Source organism: Quercus lobata, chromosome 8 (assembly GCF_001633185.2).
Source record: "Quercus lobata isolate SW786 chromosome 8, ValleyOak3.0 Primary Assembly, whole genome shotgun sequence".
Taxonomy (NCBI): Eukaryota; Viridiplantae; Streptophyta; class Magnoliopsida; order Fagales; family Fagaceae; genus Quercus; species Quercus lobata.
Window position 1 is genome coordinate 17,636,409 of NC_044911.1, and position 23,174 is coordinate 17,659,582.

Consider the following 23,174-nt stretch of genomic DNA (forward strand, 5'->3'; position numbering starts at 1 on the left):
ATTCCACAAGATTCTGCAATCTTTCGTGGTATGTCCGCACTCATAATGATACTGGCAATGAAGGCTTTGATTGTGCTTCGTAGGGTCTCCTCCCATCTTATTTGGCCATTTAAAGTATGACTCATTCTTGATTTTTTCTAAAATTTGGTGCACTAGCTCTCGGAATACTGTGCTGATCACTTGAGTAGCAGTAGGCCCAGATTGCCCAATAAAATCTCTTCAGGGTAGATTATTGTTGTACCTGTCAAAATTGAAATCCCTCTTATCTTGAGGGATAACCTTCGCCTTTCCTTTCCCTTACTGCTGGCCCTCCTCAACCCGCTTATACTCATCTATGCGGTCTATGAGCCGACGCACATTCCTTACAGGCTTCTTGGTTAACGACTTTCTCAAATCATGTTCAGTAGGTAGGCCAACCTTGAAAGTCCTTATGGCCACATCATCAAAGTCCCTATCGATCTCATTAAACATCTCCCAGTACCTGTCTAAGTACATTTTCAAGGTCTCCCTTTCTCGCATGGCCATAGACAATAAGGAATCTAAAGGCCGAGGAACTCTATTGCAAGTCACAAACCGAGACTCAAATGCCCTGGTGAGCTCCTTAAATGAGCTAATAGAGCCCTCTCTCAAACCATCGAACCACCTCATCATCACAGGCCCCAGACTAAATGGGAACACTTTGCACATCATGGCCTCATTCTTGGAATGAATGACTATCCTCTGGTTAAACTGGCTAACGTGCTCCACTAGGTCCGTTCTGCCATTGTACATGGTGAATGTTGGCTAAGTAAACCACTGAGGAAGTTTTCCACTTTCAATCCTACAGGTAAAAGGCGACTTGAAAATTTAATTCAAAGCCCTACCTATAGCGTCATTGCCCAGACCCTGGCGAGATGGACTCTCCCTTCTCCACCTATAATGACAATCCTAATTACATGAAAAGGACTCAGTGGGAGGAGTCCTGGACCTAGGACAGTAGTTATTATCACTATCATCGTCAGAAGAGGGGTCAAAGCTTGAAAGGGTTCCTCTACATCGCTCACAGCGTAATCTTCTGTGCAAACGATCAATCTCCAGTTGCATGATCCTTGTATTCTTTTCATGAGAGAGGTGACTTTCACCTCAAGACTAACTTCCACCAATGTGCGTGGTATGCACGCTGAACTCCCGGACCTTTCTTCGCTCGAGGTTAAGGAACTGATCCTGACATTGGGAACCTACAGATTCCCCTTGGTTTGGCCCCGAACCCACTATAGTTGGACGTTGAACTCCAAAAGCTCAAGTAATCTCCATAGACGACGCCAATTGTAAAGACACAATTTGATTCCTACACCCAAAAGGTAAAAGGATCTAGGCCCAAAGAGCCTAATATAATGAATTTGTAGAGAGTGTGTTAGAAAAGTAGGCTCTAATGAGTTAGGTAACAATTATAATGGATCCAGATGACAACAAAGTAAAGATAGACTGGCTTTATCTGAATAAAATCATCCTCAGCACAATCCGAGGAGAGCAGATCTTGTATATATCTCTTGAATTTGATTACAAACACAGTTCTTGTTGCTACAGTAATTTTTTTTTTTTTTTTTTTTCTGATCCCTTTCCCTTAGGGTCTTCTTTCTGTTTTTATACTATCTTCCTTCTTTCATCTCTACCCTCCATGTGTAGATTAGATTGTTAATGTTGATCCTTGTCCCATTAGCATCTTCCTAAAGTCTTTGAGGAGCAATTGTAAGGCTAAAAATTACTGTTCAGGTATCACTTCCTCCTTAATGCAGCCAAAGAGTTAGCTACAGAGCATTCAATGCAATGGTAGCAACTTTCTCTTAGATATTATATGGCTTTCCTCTATCCTGTGCTTCCAGGATGCTTGTCCTTATCACCAAAGCCTCCTGGAACGTTGCCCTGGATAGCAGACCACACCTTTGGGCCTCGGCTTTACTCAGCTGATGATGCATTCATCCTCAAACCACCTTCTTGGACTCTTATGACCAAACCTCACCTTTTCATTCACTAACACGGACTTCCATGACAATGTTTTACCCGTTCTCAGATTACTTAATGTCTTCGGATTGGGCTCCCGACCCAATATATACATAGATACATACTACTGGACTTATCACTCCTACAATAACTTTAATTATGATCTTGCCCTTTAATAAAACTAACAAAATAGAAAGATGTTTATGTGTTACGAAAGAGTTTTAGTATTTGCATGAGCTTGTTTATATATATATATATATATATAAAAGTTATTAGTTACAGTGTGGATCTAAAGTTAGGGAAAATTGGGTCTAGGGCTGGCCAACTTAACTTATATCATAGCATTGTCAACCCAATTGGCTTCAGGTCAATCAACTTTAAATGCATCAAATACAAATTTTTTGTGTTCTAATTTATGTTCCACCAGTCATAACTTACTATGTATTTATTTTATTTTCCTTATAAAATAACTAAATTTTCAAATAGAAAAAAAAAATACATAACAAGTTGTGATTGGTAGAATATAAAGTGTAATACAAAAAATGATATAAATGACTTGTATTCGCATGTATCCTTCTTGTGCTACCATTGGTAAATGAAGATGTTTATGCATTTAGCACCAAAAAAAAAAAAAAAAATGAAGATATTTATGCTAGACCAATATAACACACAAAAAATGTGTTACGTAGATATTCAAAATTTTTAGGAATTATGAAGAAAACAAGCTCTGCTCCTCCTCTATGAACTAATTTAAAGCTCGTCCCGAGATAAAATTTTTCGCTCATATTTTTCTTTATATTTTGGCTAATTGTTGAAAAGAAAATAGTTTTTATTTATTAAATAATTAATTTTGAGAGAGAGAGGGTGCGGTAAGCTTAAGAAAAAATATTTATTTTATAGAAAATTGGGTTCATAAATAGAAAAAAGATTTTCCTCATCAAGAAAATGAATGGGAAAATTTTACAAGAATGAGTCTCTCAATCCCAAGAAACATCATCAAACAAGAAGATGAAGCAAAAAGCAGTAGAGAACCAATTGCTATGAAAAATGTACAGATTCCCATAATGCCAAGAACAAATTATCACATCTTTAGTCCTTACCTATATCATATTATATTATATTATATATAATAAAAGTTGGGCTTATCTCTCCTTCAGATAAACTCTTTTCCAAGAGATACTAATCTTAACTACACATTTGGGAATTAAATTCCTTGACCAGCCCTATAAAAGAAGACTTTAATTCCACCGACTGGAATTAAGTTCCAAAGAAGGACGACTTTTGTCGTACTAACAGGTAAATTTCTCTCTCTATCTACTTCTTTTTTATCAGCCACAATTTTTATATGAAAAACCATCTTGGGAATTTTTCATTGAACTTCTAAGTGCACATGTATTTGAATAATTGTATTTGCCTTTTGTTTAAGCTAATTTCCTTATGTTTTTCTTTTTTTGAGGGGGTAATTTCCTTATGTTTGATCTAATTCATATGTTAATAGTTTGATCCAATTTAATTATTTTTTTTTCCAATATATATGTAAGTTGATAGACTATTAAATTTACATACAATTTTGCAATTTATATGGTACCTTTTTTTTCTTCTTCTTTTTTTAACTCTGTTTATTTATTTTATTTTTTATTTTTTCAGGTTTGTCAAAAAAGATTTCAAGCATCCTAAGAAAGGTTTGTAATCTAGATGTAGAACTTTGCAATTTTTTTTTTTTTTAAATTAGAACAAAGGTTTTATTCCTCAAATAGTTCTATCTTTAAAAAGTGGCCAATTTTATGTTACTTTGTCTAAAGATTTTAATCATTAATATTATTATTAACAATACTACAAATCACTTATATTGTAGATTCATTAGATATAAAATTCATATGCTAATAGTTTGATACATCTAACTACAAATGATATTATAGCACAATTGGTATGTTAGAAGATAATTTTGTATTAAGGTGCTATCATTTTATATTTGATGGTTGTTATACCAATGTAATTTATTCATTTCATTATAATAATTACTTATTTGGTTATAATAATTATATATATTCTACAAGTTTTAACATAAAACCGTGCAATGCATGGGCCTAACTCTATAGTATATCATATTATATCGTATCATATCATATACTATATAATAAAAGTTGGGTTTAGAAGCCATGGTTGCGCTAAGTGGCTTCACCAAATAACATAAATTTTATTAAATTTTTAGATTTTTAAAGAACTAAAAAGGAATAGTATACTACCAGGACTTTAATTCATTCTTATCTCTAATTCAAAAAATCAGGACTTTAATTCATTTTTATCTCTAAAAAAAAACTGCAAAAAATAAAAAAATAAAAAAAATTACTACTTCACGTAAGAATTAAAAAAAAAAAAAAAATCTAATATCAATCTAGCTAATAAATATAAATTCTTTTTGTTGTTATCTTCTTCTCCTATAATTTCTACATTGATTAAAAACTTTAATTTGATTACAATCCAAATTCTTCATCTAATCCCTTTCTTTACTTTTTTATTCTTTGGATAAATACTAAAATTTAATATAGAATTATGATTAACGTTCATGTAGAGTTTTAACTAATTGATACACATGAGGCCCAGGCCTACGATAATTGATATAGATGACACATTTTTATCTAAAAATTTTCAGATTAAGTGCCTGAAATATTTTTAGAAAAAATTGTAAATAAATCATCTTTAGATAACTTTAAAAAATAAGTTACATTGAGTTTTACTTCTTCTTCTTCTTTAGATAACTTTAAAATTCTAAACTGATTATAACTTTTTTTTAAAAAAAAAAATCTATCCTATTTCCTTATTAGCATCATTCACCTTTACTTACTTCTTCTTCTTCTTCTTCTTCTTCTTCTTCTTTTTTTTTTTTTTTTTTTTTTTTTCATTATTTTTTATTATTACTTACCTTCATGTCATTGTTGTCAACATTTTTTTTTTCATTCAATCTATATGACATTTTTATTTTGTGTATAAAACATATATCCTAAATTAACTCTTCTTCTCTTATAATTCCTACAGTGATTAGAAATCTAACTTCCTTACAACTAAAAATTTTCTATATGTATTCTGTTTTTCCGTGTATTCTTATATATTCTTAAGCATAACAACTTCTTCTTCTTTTCTCTCCCCCATTATTATTAATAATTCTCATTCTTTTATATAATTTCTACGTTGTTTAATAATCTAACTCTCCTTTGTTTTTTGGTTTTTTTTTCTTCTTACTTAGGCAATTTGATGTTTGTGAAATCCATGGTAGAAGTTTTTATCAAACCTACCATCCAAAGTATTACAGGTATGTATTTCTCTTCTTTGTTTTTGTGTTTTTTTCCAGCAATGGTGGACAAGTACATATCTCATGCGAGCATACGTGAATTTAAATTGCCTTTCAATATTTTGAATGCTTTATTATTTGCTAGATATGATTAGGCACAAAAGTATATGCTTTATTTTTTTTGGATCATTTAAATACACCACTATTAAGTTAATAGGATTTTTATATAATTTTTTTAAACAAAATGAATTTTTTTTTTTCAAATTGGATTTATTCATGTTGTTCCCTTTTTCTTTTCTTTTTTTAGATTTGTATTTTGAATATTATCACTTAATACTTATTTATGTAAAGTATGCATAGTATTATGTATTGGTTTGCAACATTAATTAATATATTTTTCTAATTATTAGTATTATCTTTTATTTCCAACAAATTTTCATTAATTCTTTTTTTTTTAATTGTAAAATTTTGGAACTTTAATTCCTGAATTTTCATAATCTTTAAAAAGTCATCATTCTTCCAATATCAATTTTTTTGTGCATTGATTATTTTTACTCTGGAGCCATCACTATAAAATAGGGTTTTTTTTCCTTTGCAATTATCGAACTTGTTTGACTAAAATAGTAAAATCAAAGTTGAAATGAGCTATTTTTAAAAATTTTATTTTAAAGCCATCATAGACTCAAATGCAACTTTACAATTTATATAGTTCTATTTTTTTTAATTCAATTTAATTTTATTCTTGATTTTTTTTTCCAGATTTGTCATAAAAGATTTCAAGCATATCCTAAGAAAGGTTTGCAATCATATGTAGATTCATTATATGCAAAATTCATATGCAAATAGTTTGATACATGTAACTAAAAATAATATTATAATACAACTAATAAGAATTATTTATTTATTCATAAGAATTATTTATTTTGTTATAATAATTAGTAAAATATAATAATAATTTTTACATATATTCTATAAATTTTATCATAAAACCATGCAACACACGAGCCTTTAATTAATTATATATAATAAAATTTGGGCTTAGACGCCGTGGTTACGTCACATGTCTTCACTAAATTGCAGAAATTTTATTAAATTTTTAGATTTTTAAAGAACTAAAAAAGAATAGTATACTACCAAGACTCTAGTTCATTCTTATCATTAAATAAAATTAGATTAACATTATTTTTTTTATTTGTTAGGATATATTTCTTAAATTAAGGAATAATATTTAACATACAAAAATTTAATTTAGATAATATATATCATCTAATTAACATTATTTTTTTTATGTGTTGGATATATTTCTTAAATTAAGGGATAATATTTAACATACAAAAATTTAATTTAGATAATATTTATCATCTAAATTTTCAAAATTTTAATTCTACTCTAATTAAAAGTTTATTTCAAAAAATTTCTAAATTTAAATCTCATCCCACGTTTTTGTTGTTTCTATTTTCCTCAAGTTGCAACTTAATTTTATTAATTATTATTATTATTAAATTAATATTATTTTATCAAAATATCAAGTTACAAAACTTGATTATTAAGGATAAGCAAAATCCAAATTCTTCAAGAGGTGATTAATATAAATCTATCCCAAGAAATCTTATATATCTCCATTAATTTGATAATCTTTATCTATGCCAAAAAACAGTATATATCTCCATTAATTTGATAATTTTTACATTGATAACATTTTAAACCAAAAAAAAAACTATCAAAATAAGAAGTCTGAGAAACAGCCTCCAAAGGAACACAAGAGGTTTGACTTGCAGAAGCTTTCATGCGAGGAAAGGAAGGCCAAATTGATTAAGAGATTGAATGTTTTTAATTTCGTAGCCGATGATGATGAGGATGATAGAGTGAAAGTAGTGTTGGATTTAGTGCTTAATATTTGTTGATTATTTGTGATACATTTTGTTATTTTGTCAGCATAACTAAGAACCTAGCCATGTTTTTCTTTTTGTTAAATTTGTCATTTTTGCAGGTTGTCTTTCATCATCTTGATGTTTAACTAGATATGAATTTTTGCATCATTTATATATATATATATATATATATATATCAACCACGTTATCTTTTTCTCTTTATTTATTTATTTATTTTTATTTTTATTAGCATTACATTGATTCTTCATCTCAAAGATGAGGCTTCCATTGCTACTATGGACAGATATGTATCTTAAGCAAGCATATATGAACATAAATCGCCTTTCAATATTTTGAATGCTTTATTATTTTGCTAGATGTGATTAGGCTCAAAAGTATATGCTTCATTATTTTTCTAGATCATTTAAATGCACTAAAACTAAGTTAATAGGATTTATTTTATATAATTTATCAAACAAAATGAAATAAATTTTTTCAAGAATGATTTATTCATGTTGTTCCCTTTGTACTTTTTTTATTTTATTTTGAATATCAGCATTTATTTATGTAAAGTGTGTATAGAATTATGTATCCGTTTGCAACATTAATTAATATTTTTTTTTGCTAATTATTAGTATAATTTTCTATTCCCAACAAATTCTTCATTAATCTTTTTATATATTTGGTTTTAAATTGCAAAATTTTGGACCATCATTATAAAATAGGTTTTTTTTTTTTTTTTCCTTGTGATTATGGAACTTATTTGACTAAAGTAGTAAAGTCAAAGTGGAAATGATATCTCTTTATAGAAAAAATATATATTTTAAAGCCCGGTATTAAATGGTCATAGACTCATATACAATTTTCCAATCTATATGGTTCATTTTTTTTTTTTTTTTTTTTACTCTGTTTAATTTTTTTTCTTGATTTTGTTTTCCAAGTTTGTCATGAAAGATTCCAAGCATCCTAAGAAAGGTGTGTAATCTATATGTAGAGCTCTGCAATTTTTTTTCATTTACACGTAGTGTCTCTCTTACAATTCAAACTCTTCATTTTCTTTTTGTTTCTCAAATAAATTTTCTATTATATGAATTTATGTATAAAATTGTGTAATGTCAAGAAGCAAAAATTATGACAGGTTCTATAGTTAGAACAAATTAAAGGTTATTATTCTTCAAATAGTTCTATCTCTTAAAAGTGGCCAATATTTATAATACTATGTCTAAAGATTTTAATGAAGAACAATGAAGAAAAAGAACAAGAATACTCTAAAAACATAGTATACAAATAAGTATTTAAAAATTTTCCAAAGGAAAAAAAATACTTCTAACATTTTTTAATCATTGATATTATTTTTAACAATACTTCAAGTCACTAACAAATTTGTACTTATTTTGTTATAATAATTATTAAAATATATAATTATTTATACATATATTTTATAGGTTTTTTCATAAAACTGTGCAATGCACGGGCCAATAACTAGTATATATATATATATAACCGAAGTCTCTGAAACTCTCACAATTTTCCACATCAGCACAATATTTAAATAAAATTATCATTTTATTTAAATATATATTTTTTAGTTTAAATTTAACTAGGAGTTAAACTCTATCTCTCTAATAAGTCCAACTTAAACTCAAACTCATCATTATCATTTTTTTAAAATAAAATTATTTTTTATTTTATCAAAACTTAATAAGGAGTGAAACTCTATCTCTCTAACAAGTCCAACTTAAACTCAAACTCAAACGTTGATAATCTATATAAAAACAAAAATTATGATAGGACTAAAAAAAAAAAGACTAACATTAAAAGAAAAGAGATTCACGTTGATAATCGTGGGTTTGGTTTTTGGGTTAAAATTTCTACTAATTATTATTTTTTATTGTACATGGCAGATAAAACATCTTTAATTTTTTGGAGAAAAATCAAAGATGTAACCTATGTCTTCCAACCTAAGGAATGATAAATTTTTATTTGGTATGTTATATATAAATTTGTTGAATTTGGTTTGGTTCTAAAGTAGAATTTGGGGATCTTTAAATTTTGAAGTTTTAAGTTTTGGGGTTTTTGGTATTTGCATATCAGTAGGTTGATTTTAATTCTTTACCTTAAATGTTTTTTATTTAGGTTCATGTGATTTTTTGTTTTCTTATTAAAAGCTATATTTTTGGTTGATTAATTATTTATTTAGATTAATTTCAATTTATTTTTTTTTCTCAGAATGCCTATTTACTCATTGTTGGATTTTTTTTCAAAATCAATATTTTTTCTGTACATCGCACAGATTAGCAACTAGTTATATGAAATCACGAAGCCTCTAACTATCATTACCACCTCAAGCTGAAAGCCGACACATATGTTTCATGGGCCTTTTCCATTGCAGAAATGAAATTGATGTCAACAACTAACAGATCCAAGAAGGAACACAGGCCCAAATTTAATTGGAAGCCTTTTGCAGAAGACAAACGTTCCATTATATTGTACATTGGGCCTTCTTCTTTTCAAACCACGTCGTGAAGCTTTGGGCTGAAGAAAAGTCCTAATTCTTTACTGTAAAAAAAAAAAAAAAAAAACAGTTGCTGCACAAGGGTTCCCCAAAGAACAACACATGTGGTTAATTTAATTTTTATAATTCAATAGCTATAACTTATAAGAGGGTAGGAGATTTGAATCTTAAATTTCTTTGTTAGAAATATTAAGAAGTGAGAGCATCCACAGCAGAAAGGCTGTATGCCAAATGTAAGCCTATTTTACTATTCAGGCACAAAAGACCCACTCCAGCAAAACTTGTAAAGTTTAACTATTGCAAAAAAATTTGCAATTGTGCTACAGTGTGATTCTACATTTAGAATCACACTATAGCTCAATTGTAAAAGAGATATTAATATTTTATGCGTAAATATCAGTTCTCTCTCTCTCCACGGTCTCTCATCTCTATCTCTCTCTTCATCGTTGAAACTCTTTCTCACACCAAGCCTCTCTCTTCTCTCTCATCCCCTCTTTCTCTCGCCATCGTTACCAATTCACCCACCCATCTCCAAATCCCTTTAATCTTGGGCTTTTCTCTCTCCACGATCTCTCATCTCTCTCTCTCTCTCCATCGTTGAAACTCTTTTACACCAAGCCTCTCTCTTCTCTCTCATCCCCTCTGGGTATTTTTTGTGGTTTCTGACAGTGGAGATCAGCGAGTGATTTGGGTTTCTAGCAGTGGAGATCGGCGAGTTGTGTGGGTTTCTAGCGGTGGTGGGTTTGTGACTAATGTGGGCGTGGGTCAGGTGGAATAGCAACGGCGGTGTGGGTTGGTGGTGGGTTTCTGGTTTTGATTTTGGATTTTGGATTTTGATTTTTGATTTTTGATTTTGATTTGGATCTGAGATCGACGAGTGATTTGCTATGGATTTTGGATTTTGATTTTGGCTGGATTTTGCTCAACAAAGGTGGGTGGTGTGACTAAGAATTTGGATAGTGGTGGTGGGTGGTTGTCAGAGTAAGAGAAAGAGAGATCAAAGAGAGAAGTGAGAAATATTTTTATATTATTTTAATGTTTAGTATGGTAAAATAAAAGTTTGGATGCTGGGTATATTGTAAAATGGTATTGTATAATTAATAAAGTAACTTTTTAGGATGTTAAAATAGGATGGAATGGCATGAACCATTGTGGATGCTTTGATAATTAAACTCGATCATTATCCTCTCATGTTACAAGAATTTGTACGTAACTATCATGCCAAAAGTGTAGAGTGATATGGAGAGTTAAAAAAAATTAATGCCATTGGTCACAAGTTAGGGTAATTATTAAGTACTCCCGAAATACCATAAATGCGTACTCCCCCCTCTTACACGAATTGTGAGTCTCACCATAAATTTAATTAGTGAGACCCACAATTTATGTGAGAGAGAGGGAGTACGCATTTATAGTACTTACAGAGTATTTAATAATTTTCCTCAACCCCTTAGGGTTGACATTGCCTCCTCCCTTTACTTAGATTATTTGACTTTTGCCATTTTTTTTTTTTTTTTTTTTGAGAATGAAAATTTATTTCATTTTTTTTTCGGAAGAACACGAATCATATGACTTTTGTGTTACGCATTAAATTGTGGACTACCCACTATTTATCTATCTCTAGAATTCGTTCATTAAAAATCGTGATGCATCATATGAATATCATCTTAATTTATAATAGCAGATGAATGCGCAGGCGTTTATAGTACGTTACATCCGGTTCATCATGTAGCTCTGATAATTAAACTCGATCATTATCCTCTCACGTTACAAGAATTTGTAGGTAACTATCATGCCAAAAGTGCAGAGTGATATGGAGAGTTAAAAAAAATTAATGCCATTGGTCACAAGTTAGGGTAATTCTTGAGTACTCTTGAAATACCATAAATGCGTACTCTCTCCTCTCACACGAATTGTAAGTCCCACTATAAATTTAATTAATGGGATCCACAATTCATGTGAGAAAGAGAGAGTACGCATTTATAGTACTTCCGGATTATTTAATAATTTTAAACTCTAGGGTTGACATTGCCTTCTCCCTTTACTTAAAATTATTTGACTTTTGCCTTCTTCTTCTTTTTTTTTTTTTTTTTTTTTTTTTTTTTTTTTTTTTTTTTTTGGTGAAGAACACGAATCTTATGACTTTTGTTTTACGCATTAAATTATGGACCACCCACTATTTATCTATCTCTAGAATTCGTTCATTAAAAATCGTGATGCATCATATGGATATCATCTTAATTTATAATAGGAGATGCCTGTGCAGGCGTTTATAGTACGTTACATCCGGTTCATCATGAAATATATATATATATGTGTGTGTGTGGGGGATTTTTTCCCACGCATGCTCTTTGTCCATTTTGGGGAGCCAAGTCCGCACGGTTTTGTCCTCGACCCTAAGTATGGGAAGACTTTTGAGTGCAGTCCCACATCGGTTGGAGAAGTGCTCCACGCATGCCTTATAAGCCCTTGGAGCAAGGCATGGTGTAAGGAGTGCATATAGAATGCTTGTTGATAAGGAGAACCAGTCGCTGCCAAGTTCTTCTGCTCCTAATGGTGATGGTTCGATGTGGAAAAAAATCTGGAAGATCCGGGTTCCTCATAAAATTAGACATTTCTTGTGGCGTGTTGCAAAGGATTCTTTGCCCACAAAATAGAATTTGGTGGCTCGGCATATCCCTGTTGGTAATGTTTGTGATGGCTATGGTGATCATTCGGAATCGGTGTTGCATGCGTTGTGGCTTTGTGATCAGGTGTGTTCGGTTTGGCTGAAAGATTCAAGTTTTTTGTTTCTGGTTCAAGCAAAGTGCAGGACGTTTTTGGAGCTATTGGAGGTTTTATTTAATCATGGTTCATGCAATCGTGTTGCACTTTTTGCTACGGTGGCATGGTGTCTATGGCAATTCCGTAACAGGTTGAGAGAGCGCCAGTCAGTGTGGCCGTTGCATGAACTGGGTGAGCGAGCTCAAGACTTAGTTGATGAGTTTTAGGAAGTTAATCCTCACGTGCAGAGTGAGCCAGTGCGTCGGTCCCTGGTGCGTTGGTCTCCTCCCCTTCAGGATCATTACAAAGTGAACTTCGACACAACTTTATTTGCAGAAACCGGGTCAACAGGTGTTGGTGTAGTTGTTCATGACTGTGATGGGCAGATTATTGGAGCTTTGCGGCAGAATATTGGCTCGATTCAGTCTGTTGAAATGGCTGAAGCTTTGGCAGTTTGGAGGGCGGTGATGTTTGCTGCAGAGTTGAGTGTGTTTCGACTGATTATTGAAGGTGATTGTAGTCGGGTTATTGCTGCGTTGAAGGGCTTTGGTCGCTACAGTACTTTGTTTGGTCACATTATTGATGAATCTAAGCGAATTGGAGGAACGTTGAGGAGCTATTTGTTTCAACATGTTCGGCGTGAGGGGAATAGGTTAGCTCATTGTTTAGCTAAAAAAACAGTTTTATTTGTAGATACTGATGTATGGATAGAATCTCTGCCTGAGGTTGCGGAAGATGTTTTCCATTCTGATTTTCCTTGAACTTGTGGTGTTTTTTTTAGTTTTGGTTTTTCTTTATAATATTTCGCTTACCTTTGTCTCAAAAAAAAAAAAAAAACTATTGTGAAAATTATTGTATATTTAGCATTACTCTCCCTAGTAGGCTTTAATGGTTCAAATTTGAGGTCCAATTTTATGCTCATTAACTTTGCTAAAGCTAATTTGATACAATGCATGGCTCCACACGTAATATAGGTATGTCTCACTCCTATTTCCTAATAAATAAATAAAAACTTTTAAAATAACATAATTATTGAAGAAAATATAAAATACAATAATCACCTTCAAACGTTTACTTTGGTTTGAGGTAGTTTGGCATTTGATGAAAACGCCATGATCAGTTAAACATCCTATAAGAGCAGTGACTGTGCTTTGTATCACACTCAAGGCTATCACCTTAGAGAAATGAAAGCCTACAATATAGAGCTGAGCGTGAGAGAGTGTGTGGATCGATCCTTGCTCTAGTACATGATACAAGAGGAAATTGAAGCCCAGTTGGTTAAATCTAGGTCGGACCTTTCATGATCAAGGAAATCTACTTATCAACTTGCCCAATGGACATAAATGGAAACTTGTTTATGGTATAACTATAACCCATCAATTGGACTAACTCAAGAAGTATTTTGTGAAAAAGCCCTCTAGGTTGAAAATCCAAAACAACGGCCTACTTGCCATGTATGAACAATTAATGGCATAAATTGACGTGAGAGAAGCATAGTTGCCCACCCGTTACGTGCAAGTAAAAGATGTTAGTAATATTAAGCCTGGCTAAACCCAATGAGTATACCCATAGTTGACTCGAACCAATCCAAAATATGGAGTTTTGAATCTTTGTGGAATTGTGTAACTCTTGATAAAAGAGGGTAAGTTATGGTAAAGGGTTACAACCATGGGCGGAGCCAAGGGATCAAGAGGCGGCTATGCTAGTATTAGTTTAGTATAACTTACCCTAAGGCACTTATAACATATACTATATGATTCTTTTTCTTTTCATTGGTGAATTTTTAATGTATTATTTTGTTAATACCATTCCCTATTATATGAATAAATGGTTTTGGGTGAGTTTTAAACTAAAACCCTCCTCATATAGAATGAATTTTTCAATTTACTTTTGGATGAGATTATTTTCATTGGCCTATTTTATTAAAAAAATTAATTGGATAAATGTACAGGGGTATCTAGAAAAGTTAAGTTTTTTTTTTTTTTTTTTTAATAAAAAATAAAATATCTATACATTAGTTAGAGATAAAAATAAGTTGGCATGTCAATCTAAAATAAACAAACCAATACTATAACTTTACCAAAATTTCCCATAAGTTGTAATTTTTTTTAAAGAAAGTTTCAATTTATGTCGTCCGTTCCTGATAATAACTATTTATCATCAGACCAAGATACTAATTGGTTTTTGCAAGACACCAATTAGTTTTTGGTAGAGACGGAAATTGAACCTCAAATCTGTTATTCAACCATCAAAGATTTTTGAGCTAGCTAAAACCTACTCCCGTAAGTTGTTATCTATATATATATGTATATATATAAAACCGCAGCCTTTGAACCTCCCACAATTTTCCACGTTAGCACAACATTAAAAAAAAAATAATAATAATAATAAACCAGACACTCAAAACAAGAAAACCAAAAAAAAAAAAAAAATGTAATACTAATAACTCGATACTCCCGATGCTCTGAAAAATTGATACTTCCCAAAGATGTAACTCAGTGAATTGCATTTGCAATAGATGATGAAGTTAGCTGTTTTGTAATTCTAGAGGAATTTATTCAGCTGTTTATGTGACAGTTATTGGTTTCTATAACTTCAACAGTTTACTGTTGGCTTATTATTTTAATATGTATTGTTTTAGCTGTGTTTCTTTTGTATCTATAATTGAGTTTGTGCACACACTTAGATAAGTCTTAGGTTTGAAACTTTGTAACTGAGTTTAGTAGTGTATTTTGACGATAATATTTTTTGAAGTGAGTTACATCTTCAATATTTTAAATAGATATTAAAATGGTGACAATCAATTTGAATTTTTTTGTGTGGAAACTGAGCTATGTGTTTGAATTTGTTTAGTGGAAACTGAGCGAGGTGAAGTTATCAGCTTGCTTTCATCAGACAACATTCCTGATAATCTTAGCGAAATTGGTGTGGAGTACATTGAGGTTAGTTTTTCAGTGTTGTTGAGTTTTTCAGATTTGAATATTGTATTGCTCAACAACATTATTTTTGTCTTCAAACACATGAACGTATGGACATGCAAGGTATGATGCAGCTGACATTGATTAGATAAGATACATTATTAGATAAGATACATTCAAATATATACTTGCAAGGCTGCAAGACTATAACTGAAAGTAACTGCATAAAACAAAATGGAATTCTTAAATCAATTAGAGGACTTAGTTTAGGCTTTTGCTTTTAATACCTGGGTTCCTTTGCCTCTATAAATTACTGGTCACTATGGAAAAAATGAATTAAAGTTAGCTAACAGCAGCAACTATGGTGATGCAGGTGATTGTTTTTTCATTAGATAGAATCATTGAAAATTTTATGCTAATCTATTTAATTCTTGAAAAAAATAACATATATAGGAAGAGTTCTCATTTTTTTTTTTTTTTTTTTATGAAGGTAAGCTGCCTGCTCTCACAATCAAATTGTTTCATGATATGAAGGAGATTAAAAAAGAAAAATTTGCACTACACTGCACTGTTTCAAACTTTTTGCACAGCACTATTTCTTTTCTATTAATGTTTCTTGGCTGAAAATTGGATTTTTACTGTTTTGCAGGTAGGGATTTAGCATTTTGATATCTGGCTTATTTGGTAATACAACTACAAGACGAGGAAAGTCAGGTATTTACCAATCTTTCCTTTATTCTGTACTGTTTATTGCTTATTTATTGATAATATGTTTGTAGAAAGAATTTGAAATTGGAATATGATTGCATATTTAAGTTTCTTTGTTATCTCAAACTTGGTTTTATGTTTGGTTTAATTGTTTCATCTCAAGATTTCCATTGTTTTAATTACTTCTATGTACAATTTGTATTTTATCAAATAATCATGTTTTTATTTTTTTTTTTTTTTTTTTTTTAATTCTGAAGTTAGTATGTGAATGCTATATTTTTCTTCAATTAAGAAGAAAAATACAACTAAATGACTAAAATCTCAAGTATGGATGGGAACTCTACGCTATCAAGAAACTTTTTGACTCTTTTGAAGAAACTAACAAAGCAATTCAAGCTTGATAAAATGACACATTTAGGTATTCTTTAATTTAACAAAATTACAAATATGATATTTAAGATGAATATGTTGTAGTACATTCCTCAACATGTTCTATTGCCAGGCTTACACCAGTGATACTTCAAATGAATGTAGCAACAACTTATCAACTAAAGAAGATGGTGATTGTACAAAATTTCAAAAACTTGATGTTCAAAGTAATGTGCAACTCACACCAACATCTGTACTCAAGAAAAACAAAAGGGCATATTCAGGGACTACTACAAAGCAACAAAGGAAGAAGATACAAAAAACACTTTAAAGTTGTCTTTCAATCTTTAAGATTTTCTATGCACAATTTGGTTGTAATGGATTTGTGATTTTGGTACTAAAGACATATTGGAACAAAGAAATTTTTTTTTTTGCTTTTTTGCACAATTTGGTTTTAAATTGAAACATAGAGGAATTAAACTCTTTTATTTAGTTATTTGAGAATATAGCTTTACTTCAACGTTTTTTTAAATATAATGAATACATTGAATATTTAGTGGAAGTCATGAAATAAATGAAAATAAAAAATAAAAACAGCCATAGCAAAAATACATGGTATTGGGACTTATGTGTAAATTAAAAAAAAATTAGTAGCATACCCATGCGATGTTCTTTTGTAATACTTATTAAACCAAATGTAAGAGCATATTATGATTATTGTAATATATTACTTCATAATATCTGTATTTATCTCATTTTTAATATTACTTCATAATATTACATGTTTCATCTTATATTAGAGTCAATTTAGCTTTCAATAATTGAAATTAGAGAGATGTTTAAATCTGAATGTGTTAACATTTGATTTAAAATTATTCCGTACATCGCACAGGTTTGTGACTAGTTGATATCTAACAATTGAATACCTTTCCATATTAAAAAATTATTAGTTAAAGATAAAAATAAGTTGGAATGTTATTCTGAAGTAAACAAACCAATATAGCTTTACCAAAATTTAATTTTTTTTTTTTTTTTTTTTTTTTTTTTTTTTTTTATAATAAAAAAATTTACTTGAGTTGTCAATGAATCTAACAGCTAAAAACCTTTCCAAGTAGAATTATGACTTGAAAAATATGGATTATTCATGTGAATTTATATTGTTGATTTTCTAATATAATGAATATGTCATTTAAATTGTGGATTTTCTTGTATTCAAATATCTTAGCATTCACATGAATGAATTATTGTTTTTCAAATAAATCTTAAGTATGATATGTATATGTTTGCATACATGTGCATCCATACGCATGTAAAATCTAAGTTTTGCGCGGCTAAAGTGAAATTCTAGCGCTACCACTAGTAATAACATTTGGCAAAGATCAAAGCTATTACGAGGCTAGCGGGGGATGGTTCAGTTGGTAAGACTTGGACACTTCGTCTAACCTACCTAGGTTTGAGTCCCGCTATCAACAGTTCTTTGTTGGTGGGCATTCACAAAGGTTGGCCTACGGGTCTTAACTTGAGTGCCCTGCCCGAGGGTCGGTGTAGCTTAGCTAACCCCCATTTTTTCTTACCAAAAAAAACTATTAGGAGGGTTGTGACCTTTCATGAAGGGATGGACTTATGTCTATAAATACAACAATAGACATTGTAATTAGATAATCATTTTTTTTTGGGTAAATGAAAAAATGGGTAGATGGCACGACTTGAGTTGACGTTTTACATCTAAGCATTATCATAGTGGCACCCTATCTACTGGGCTCAAACTTGCGAGAGCAGGGAATCCGAGTAACTAGATTGGTGTAGTAAAGAACAACACATAAGAATATATTTTTCTCAATTGTCATCAATTTCTATTAGTGCATTTAGGATGTGGATATTGTGTGTTTTGTTCTTGTAACAAGCATCACCATGCAAGTCTCGTTAAGATTTTGTTAGTGATAGATAATATGTGACAATATAGAACACTTACACAAATCTTGTGTTTTTTTTTATCATTTCCATTATCAATCGACTTGGTGATAAAGGTCAACTATAGTAAGTTGTACAACATAACTAATATGTACATTCTTTTTTGGAGGGAGCTTCATAGATTAAATATAAATAGTAGAGTTAGGAAGACATAACCTCTCATAATACATGCTCAAATTGTCATAAAGCAACAATATAGAGATGTTCGTGTTAGGAGTAGTGCCCTAAAATCTCATTTGTGTGACATTCTTTGATTAATAAAAGTGTTTTATTTTTTTAGACTATTTGTGCATGACCTTTTTAGACACTACATGTAGTCCATGAGATGCATTGTATGTGAATTTAGGTTTGAAAATGAGATTCGCATATAGAAGATCTAAATCACAAGTTCCTTATAAACTCATAAATCCTAGTTCGTAGTCAATGATAAAATTGGGTATTTCATCAGTGAATACTATAACATGTCAATTATGATAATATGTTTTGATTATAGAGGTGGAGACTTCTGATTGATATGCTAGTGTGTCTCAAATGTTTGGGATACACTAAATTGATCACTGTGAGATTTTTTGTTCTACCAACTACTATCACTTAAACAAATAAATCTTATGACTGCTATTTGCATTAACTCTCAATCTTGAAAGGAATGTGAACTCAAGTGTGAAATGTTGGTTTGATGTATGTCAGAGTGAGATGTTGTATAGTCAAAACCTCAGTGCATTGAATAATCGCATGTAGTGTGTTAGGAACATTGTTCCCCAAAATAGAATCCATAATCTTAGTAAGAGACACAAAACATCCCATTGGGATAGATTTAATAAGAATTGATTATTTAGAATGTTAGGCCTAACAATTTTAGTAAGGAGTTATAAAATTTTATATTCAATAGAATTAGATTCCACAAGAATATAAGATTAATCAAGAGATTAAATTAGGGACTCAATGACTTAAAATATAGTGATATACAAAGTGACAATAACTATTTACTTTGTTTCATTATAGATAATTTCATGGAGGGGTTAAATGCTATTCAATAGTCTTTGGATGATTTAAGAAATCGTATAAAAATTTAGAGTGCAGCAATAATTTTATGTTGGAATAAATTATAGTTAATAATAACTTTGGGTCTGTCACATGACCCATTAGCGCTAGTGTTTTTTTTCCCCCCTTGGCCCTACTTCAAGCCACATGACTAAAGCTTATATAGGCTAGCCCATTAGCTGGTCACCAATTTCTAGCTAGCTTTACTCTACTCTACTCTCCCTCCTTACCTCCCCCTCAATCCAAACTGGCCATAAATGAGAGAGAGAATAATTATCTCTCCTCTCTAAGTGATACCCAACTGCTAAGGGAGAAAGAAAATCATAATTTCAAGTTTCTCCAAGAGGTACACCACCAGGGGCTGGAATCTCAACAAGGAATAGAGCCCACTCTTTCAGGCAATTGGTTATCATTAAAGTGGAGATCAAGTTGTTGGGTTTTCTAATATGCTTCATAGATTCAAGGTTTCTTGGTTTGTATTTTAATATAAATCTACCAAAGGTATGATTCTCTAAACCCTAATTTGAATGAGTGTGTTCTTGCATTATAAAAGTAGATCTTGATTTTTTTTTTTTCCCCCGCTGCATAATTTCTTGGCTAGTTTGTCAGCTTAATCTTCACTTGAAGAATTTGGCCAAAGAGGTTCATGCAATCCATTAAAGGAGTTGCATAATGTAAATTACTACTATAGTTATTAAAAACCCAATCAAAAATTACTTTTGCATCAATCTCCACTCTCCATCTCAACTGCCAACTAGTTCAAATTAATACACATTAATAAATTATCTCTTAGGGTCTGTTTGGATTGAGGGTGAGTGGAGGGGAGTAGAATAGAGTTGGCTAAAAATAAGCTAATTTTTGGTAATTCTACTCTACTCTACTCTACTCCCTCTCGCTCCCCCTCAATCTAAACAGACCCTTAGAGGCCAAAGTTCTGCATTGACGCTAGAATATAAGTTGGGTAAATCCTTTGATCCATAGGTCTCTATGGTCATGGATCACTCCTCCACTTTCTAGCCAAGGATTGCTCAAAGATAAGCAATCTGTATTGAGGCTGTAACAGCCCTCCTCCGATTGTTCCATCTTACTTTAACTACATGTTTCCTTTTGTTCCATGTTTCCAAAATGTACATATGATTCCATTACCTTTTCACAGTGCCATTACCTTTCACAGTGATAGGTATGCACACGTGCATATAAAGCGTTTGCTATTATCAAAGTCCCTTTGAATATATAGACCAACACACCTAGCTTGTCCTAGTTCCATTAATATATTCATAAAAAAAAGTTCCATTAATATAAATCATCATTAAAATATATAGAGCCAAGATTTTCGTAGTTGATCTCTTCCCCCCTTTCGGAAAATGATAGGAGCTTCTCACTCAAAACCTCACGCTTCAAAGCATAAGTCCTTTCCGCCTGTTGAATCCTCAATGGACCATGAAAAATACGTATTAAAATTCATTTATTAAAAAAAAAAATAGAAAGAAAGTATGAAGTTTTAACAGAAAAATAAGGTTAAAGAGAGAGAAAAAAGAGTTACCTTTCAAAAATGTAAATAGTTTTCAAATTTTGAATATAATAATTTATTATTTTCATAAGAATGAGTGTATTTTTCAAATTCTTTTTGTAAAGTTTGAGTGCAGAAATTGTACTTACTATATGATTTAAAATGGTTATAATTTAAGCAAAGAATGACTTAAGAGTTAAGATATGCTAGAGATTTATCTAATTACTAAAAAGCAATCCATGAGAATCATAAGTGAATTTTGTCTATAAAAAAAATAACAAAATGGCTTATTCATATACAAAACCCTTACAAATAATCACAATATAATGAATATGCATGCTATTTTTTATGGGTTTTCTACATTCTAATAATGCTATTTTGAATTCACATGAGTGACATTTAATTATCTAGATTGCTCTTAAGTATTATATATATGTGTGTGTGTGTGCGCGCGCACTATGTATACATGTGTCTCTACGTAGGTCCATAAGTGTATGAAAGCATATGAATGATATAATAATTTTTACCCCTTGAAACTAATTAAATCTTGGCTCCGCCACTGATTTCTAAAGCGACTCTACTACATCATTTTTAAATCGAAACGATCAATTAACAAATGAATGGTTTAGATTTCATTTATCATTAATATATATATATATATATAGTATTTAGATTTTGATAAAGCCGTAAAATCTGAAGTACTTATTTATTAATGAATGATTAAAAACCAATTTTATCATGGAGTTATCATATTGTTTATATGTACTTTGTCTATGGTTCTCTGTAGACCTTTTATGCTCATATGATCATCTATTTACTTCATGACAGCAAAATTAATGAACAAATAATATAAAACATATATACCTGGAGATGCAAATTATAAAACACCCTTCCTCCAAAGGACTCAAAAAATGAAGCATTTAATATTAGAAACCCGTCCTTCTCCAAATTAGGCAAGATCTCAGCCAATGGACTCTTATGAACATTATATGTGGATATCTGAATCATAACTTCTCTATCATTAAGCCAACTTGCCGAAACAGCAGATAAAGAGCTCCGACTTGCAATTTGTCTCTGATTTTCTTGATGAATTTGTTCACCTTGCCTACAAATCCTTGATATAAGCTCTTCCTTCTTTTGAATCAATTCATCCACTTGTTGTTGTAGTTCTGGTATGTATTTGACCATGCGCGAAACTGTAGCTGGAATGCTTAATTTTTCGTGTAACAAAAACGCAAATGAAGTGAATTGTTATGGGAAAGGATAGTGATTGGAAATGCGTCAAATGCTACTATGTCTATGAGGATTAACATCATGTTCAACTTCTATTATATTTCTTATGCCAAATATGAACTGTAGTTTGTAGACTTATATAAATTCAGATTTTGAAGTGCTATTCACCATAATTTGTCAAATACATATATAAAACACTAAAGAGGATGAGCTCTATTTCACAAAAGCGCTACAGTTAAAGCTTCTATTTCTTAGGTCAACGACTTAATACCAAATGGGTACTAAAGATGCTTAAAAAAAGGCATATGCATAGAACATCTGATAAATTATTAACAATAATCCTAATTACTCTTTAGACATCTATCATATATAAAAGCAGCAATTCCCACCTACTTTATGTGAGAATTATGGGCCAAATTGGCAAGTTTTATTTTATATATAAAAGTGAGGGATTTGAATTTGGACGGAATTGGAAACGCAAAAAAGTAATAGTCGTTGACCATTTTTTTACCCAAGAGAGTGAAAACAGGCCAACAATAGAAATTTCTCTATCTAGTAGCTGCTAAGAGCCTAAGAGCTATTCTTTCTTCAACTAGTTTCCTATAGGAAACTCTCAGGAAAGCAATAGAAATTGAAGTGTTCAAAGAGCTTTGAACATCCTCGTTTCTCAAAAGAAATTCAAATGAAAGCAAATATTTACTAGTAATACCGCTTGATCAGCTGGGGGAAGTAGCGTATGAAGACTGGAGTACAAAGTATTAATCTTCTTGCGACGATCACGCTCGCTAGCATTGTGATAAAGCTTCTTAACCATCGTGGGGCTACTGCCAATTGAAGTGGAGATGGTGGAACAATTGGGCTCGAGTTTTGGCTGAGATGGAGGGTAATCTTGAGCAAATGACACTGAAGCTTCAGTCTCTCTATAAACGTAGTTGCTATGCTCAGCGCTCATGGGATTCTTTAAGGGCCACGCAATGGTCGAAAATGAAGTTGATGGTGATGATAACAT

General features: G+C 31.1%; 2 protein-coding genes across 2 annotated transcripts; both read right to left on the minus strand.

The window, feature by feature from the left end:
* Nucleotides 1–297: 297 nt before the first annotated feature.
* On the minus strand, nt 298–771 carry LOC115956523. The gene has a single exon (XM_031074873.1). The coding sequence runs from the start codon at nt 769–771 to the stop codon at nt 298–300; it is 474 nt and encodes a 157-aa protein (XP_030930733.1).
* A 19,944-nt stretch (nt 772–20,715) lies between these two features.
* LOC115956524 (transcription factor ORG2-like) lies at nt 20,716–23,174 on the minus strand. The gene is made up of 3 exons (XM_031074874.1): nt 22,876–23,174; nt 21,797–22,154; nt 20,716–20,841 (listed from the first exon to the last, which is right to left on the minus strand). The coding sequence occupies exons 1-3, from the start codon at nt 23,172–23,174 to the stop codon at nt 20,716–20,718; spliced, it is 783 nt and encodes a 260-aa protein (XP_030930734.1).

Excerpts from the sequence above, each read along its gene's own strand:
- LOC115956523 (XM_031074873.1), bottom strand. The coding sequence starts at position 771 with ATGTACAATGGCAGAACGGACCTAGTGGAGCACGTTAGCCAGTTTAAC.
- LOC115956524 (XM_031074874.1), bottom strand. The coding sequence starts at position 23,174 with ATGTTATCATCACCATCAACTTCATTTTCGACCATTGCGTGGCCCTTA. Across the intron at positions 22,155-22,875 it reads CTTCCCCCAGCTGATCAAGC|CGAAAAATTAAGCATTCCAG; the intron begins GGTATTACTAGT and ends GTTTTTGTTACA. Across the intron at positions 20,842-21,796 it reads TTTATAATTTGCATCTCCAG|GCGGAAAGGACTTATGCTTT; the intron begins GTATATATGTTT and ends AGGATTCAACAG.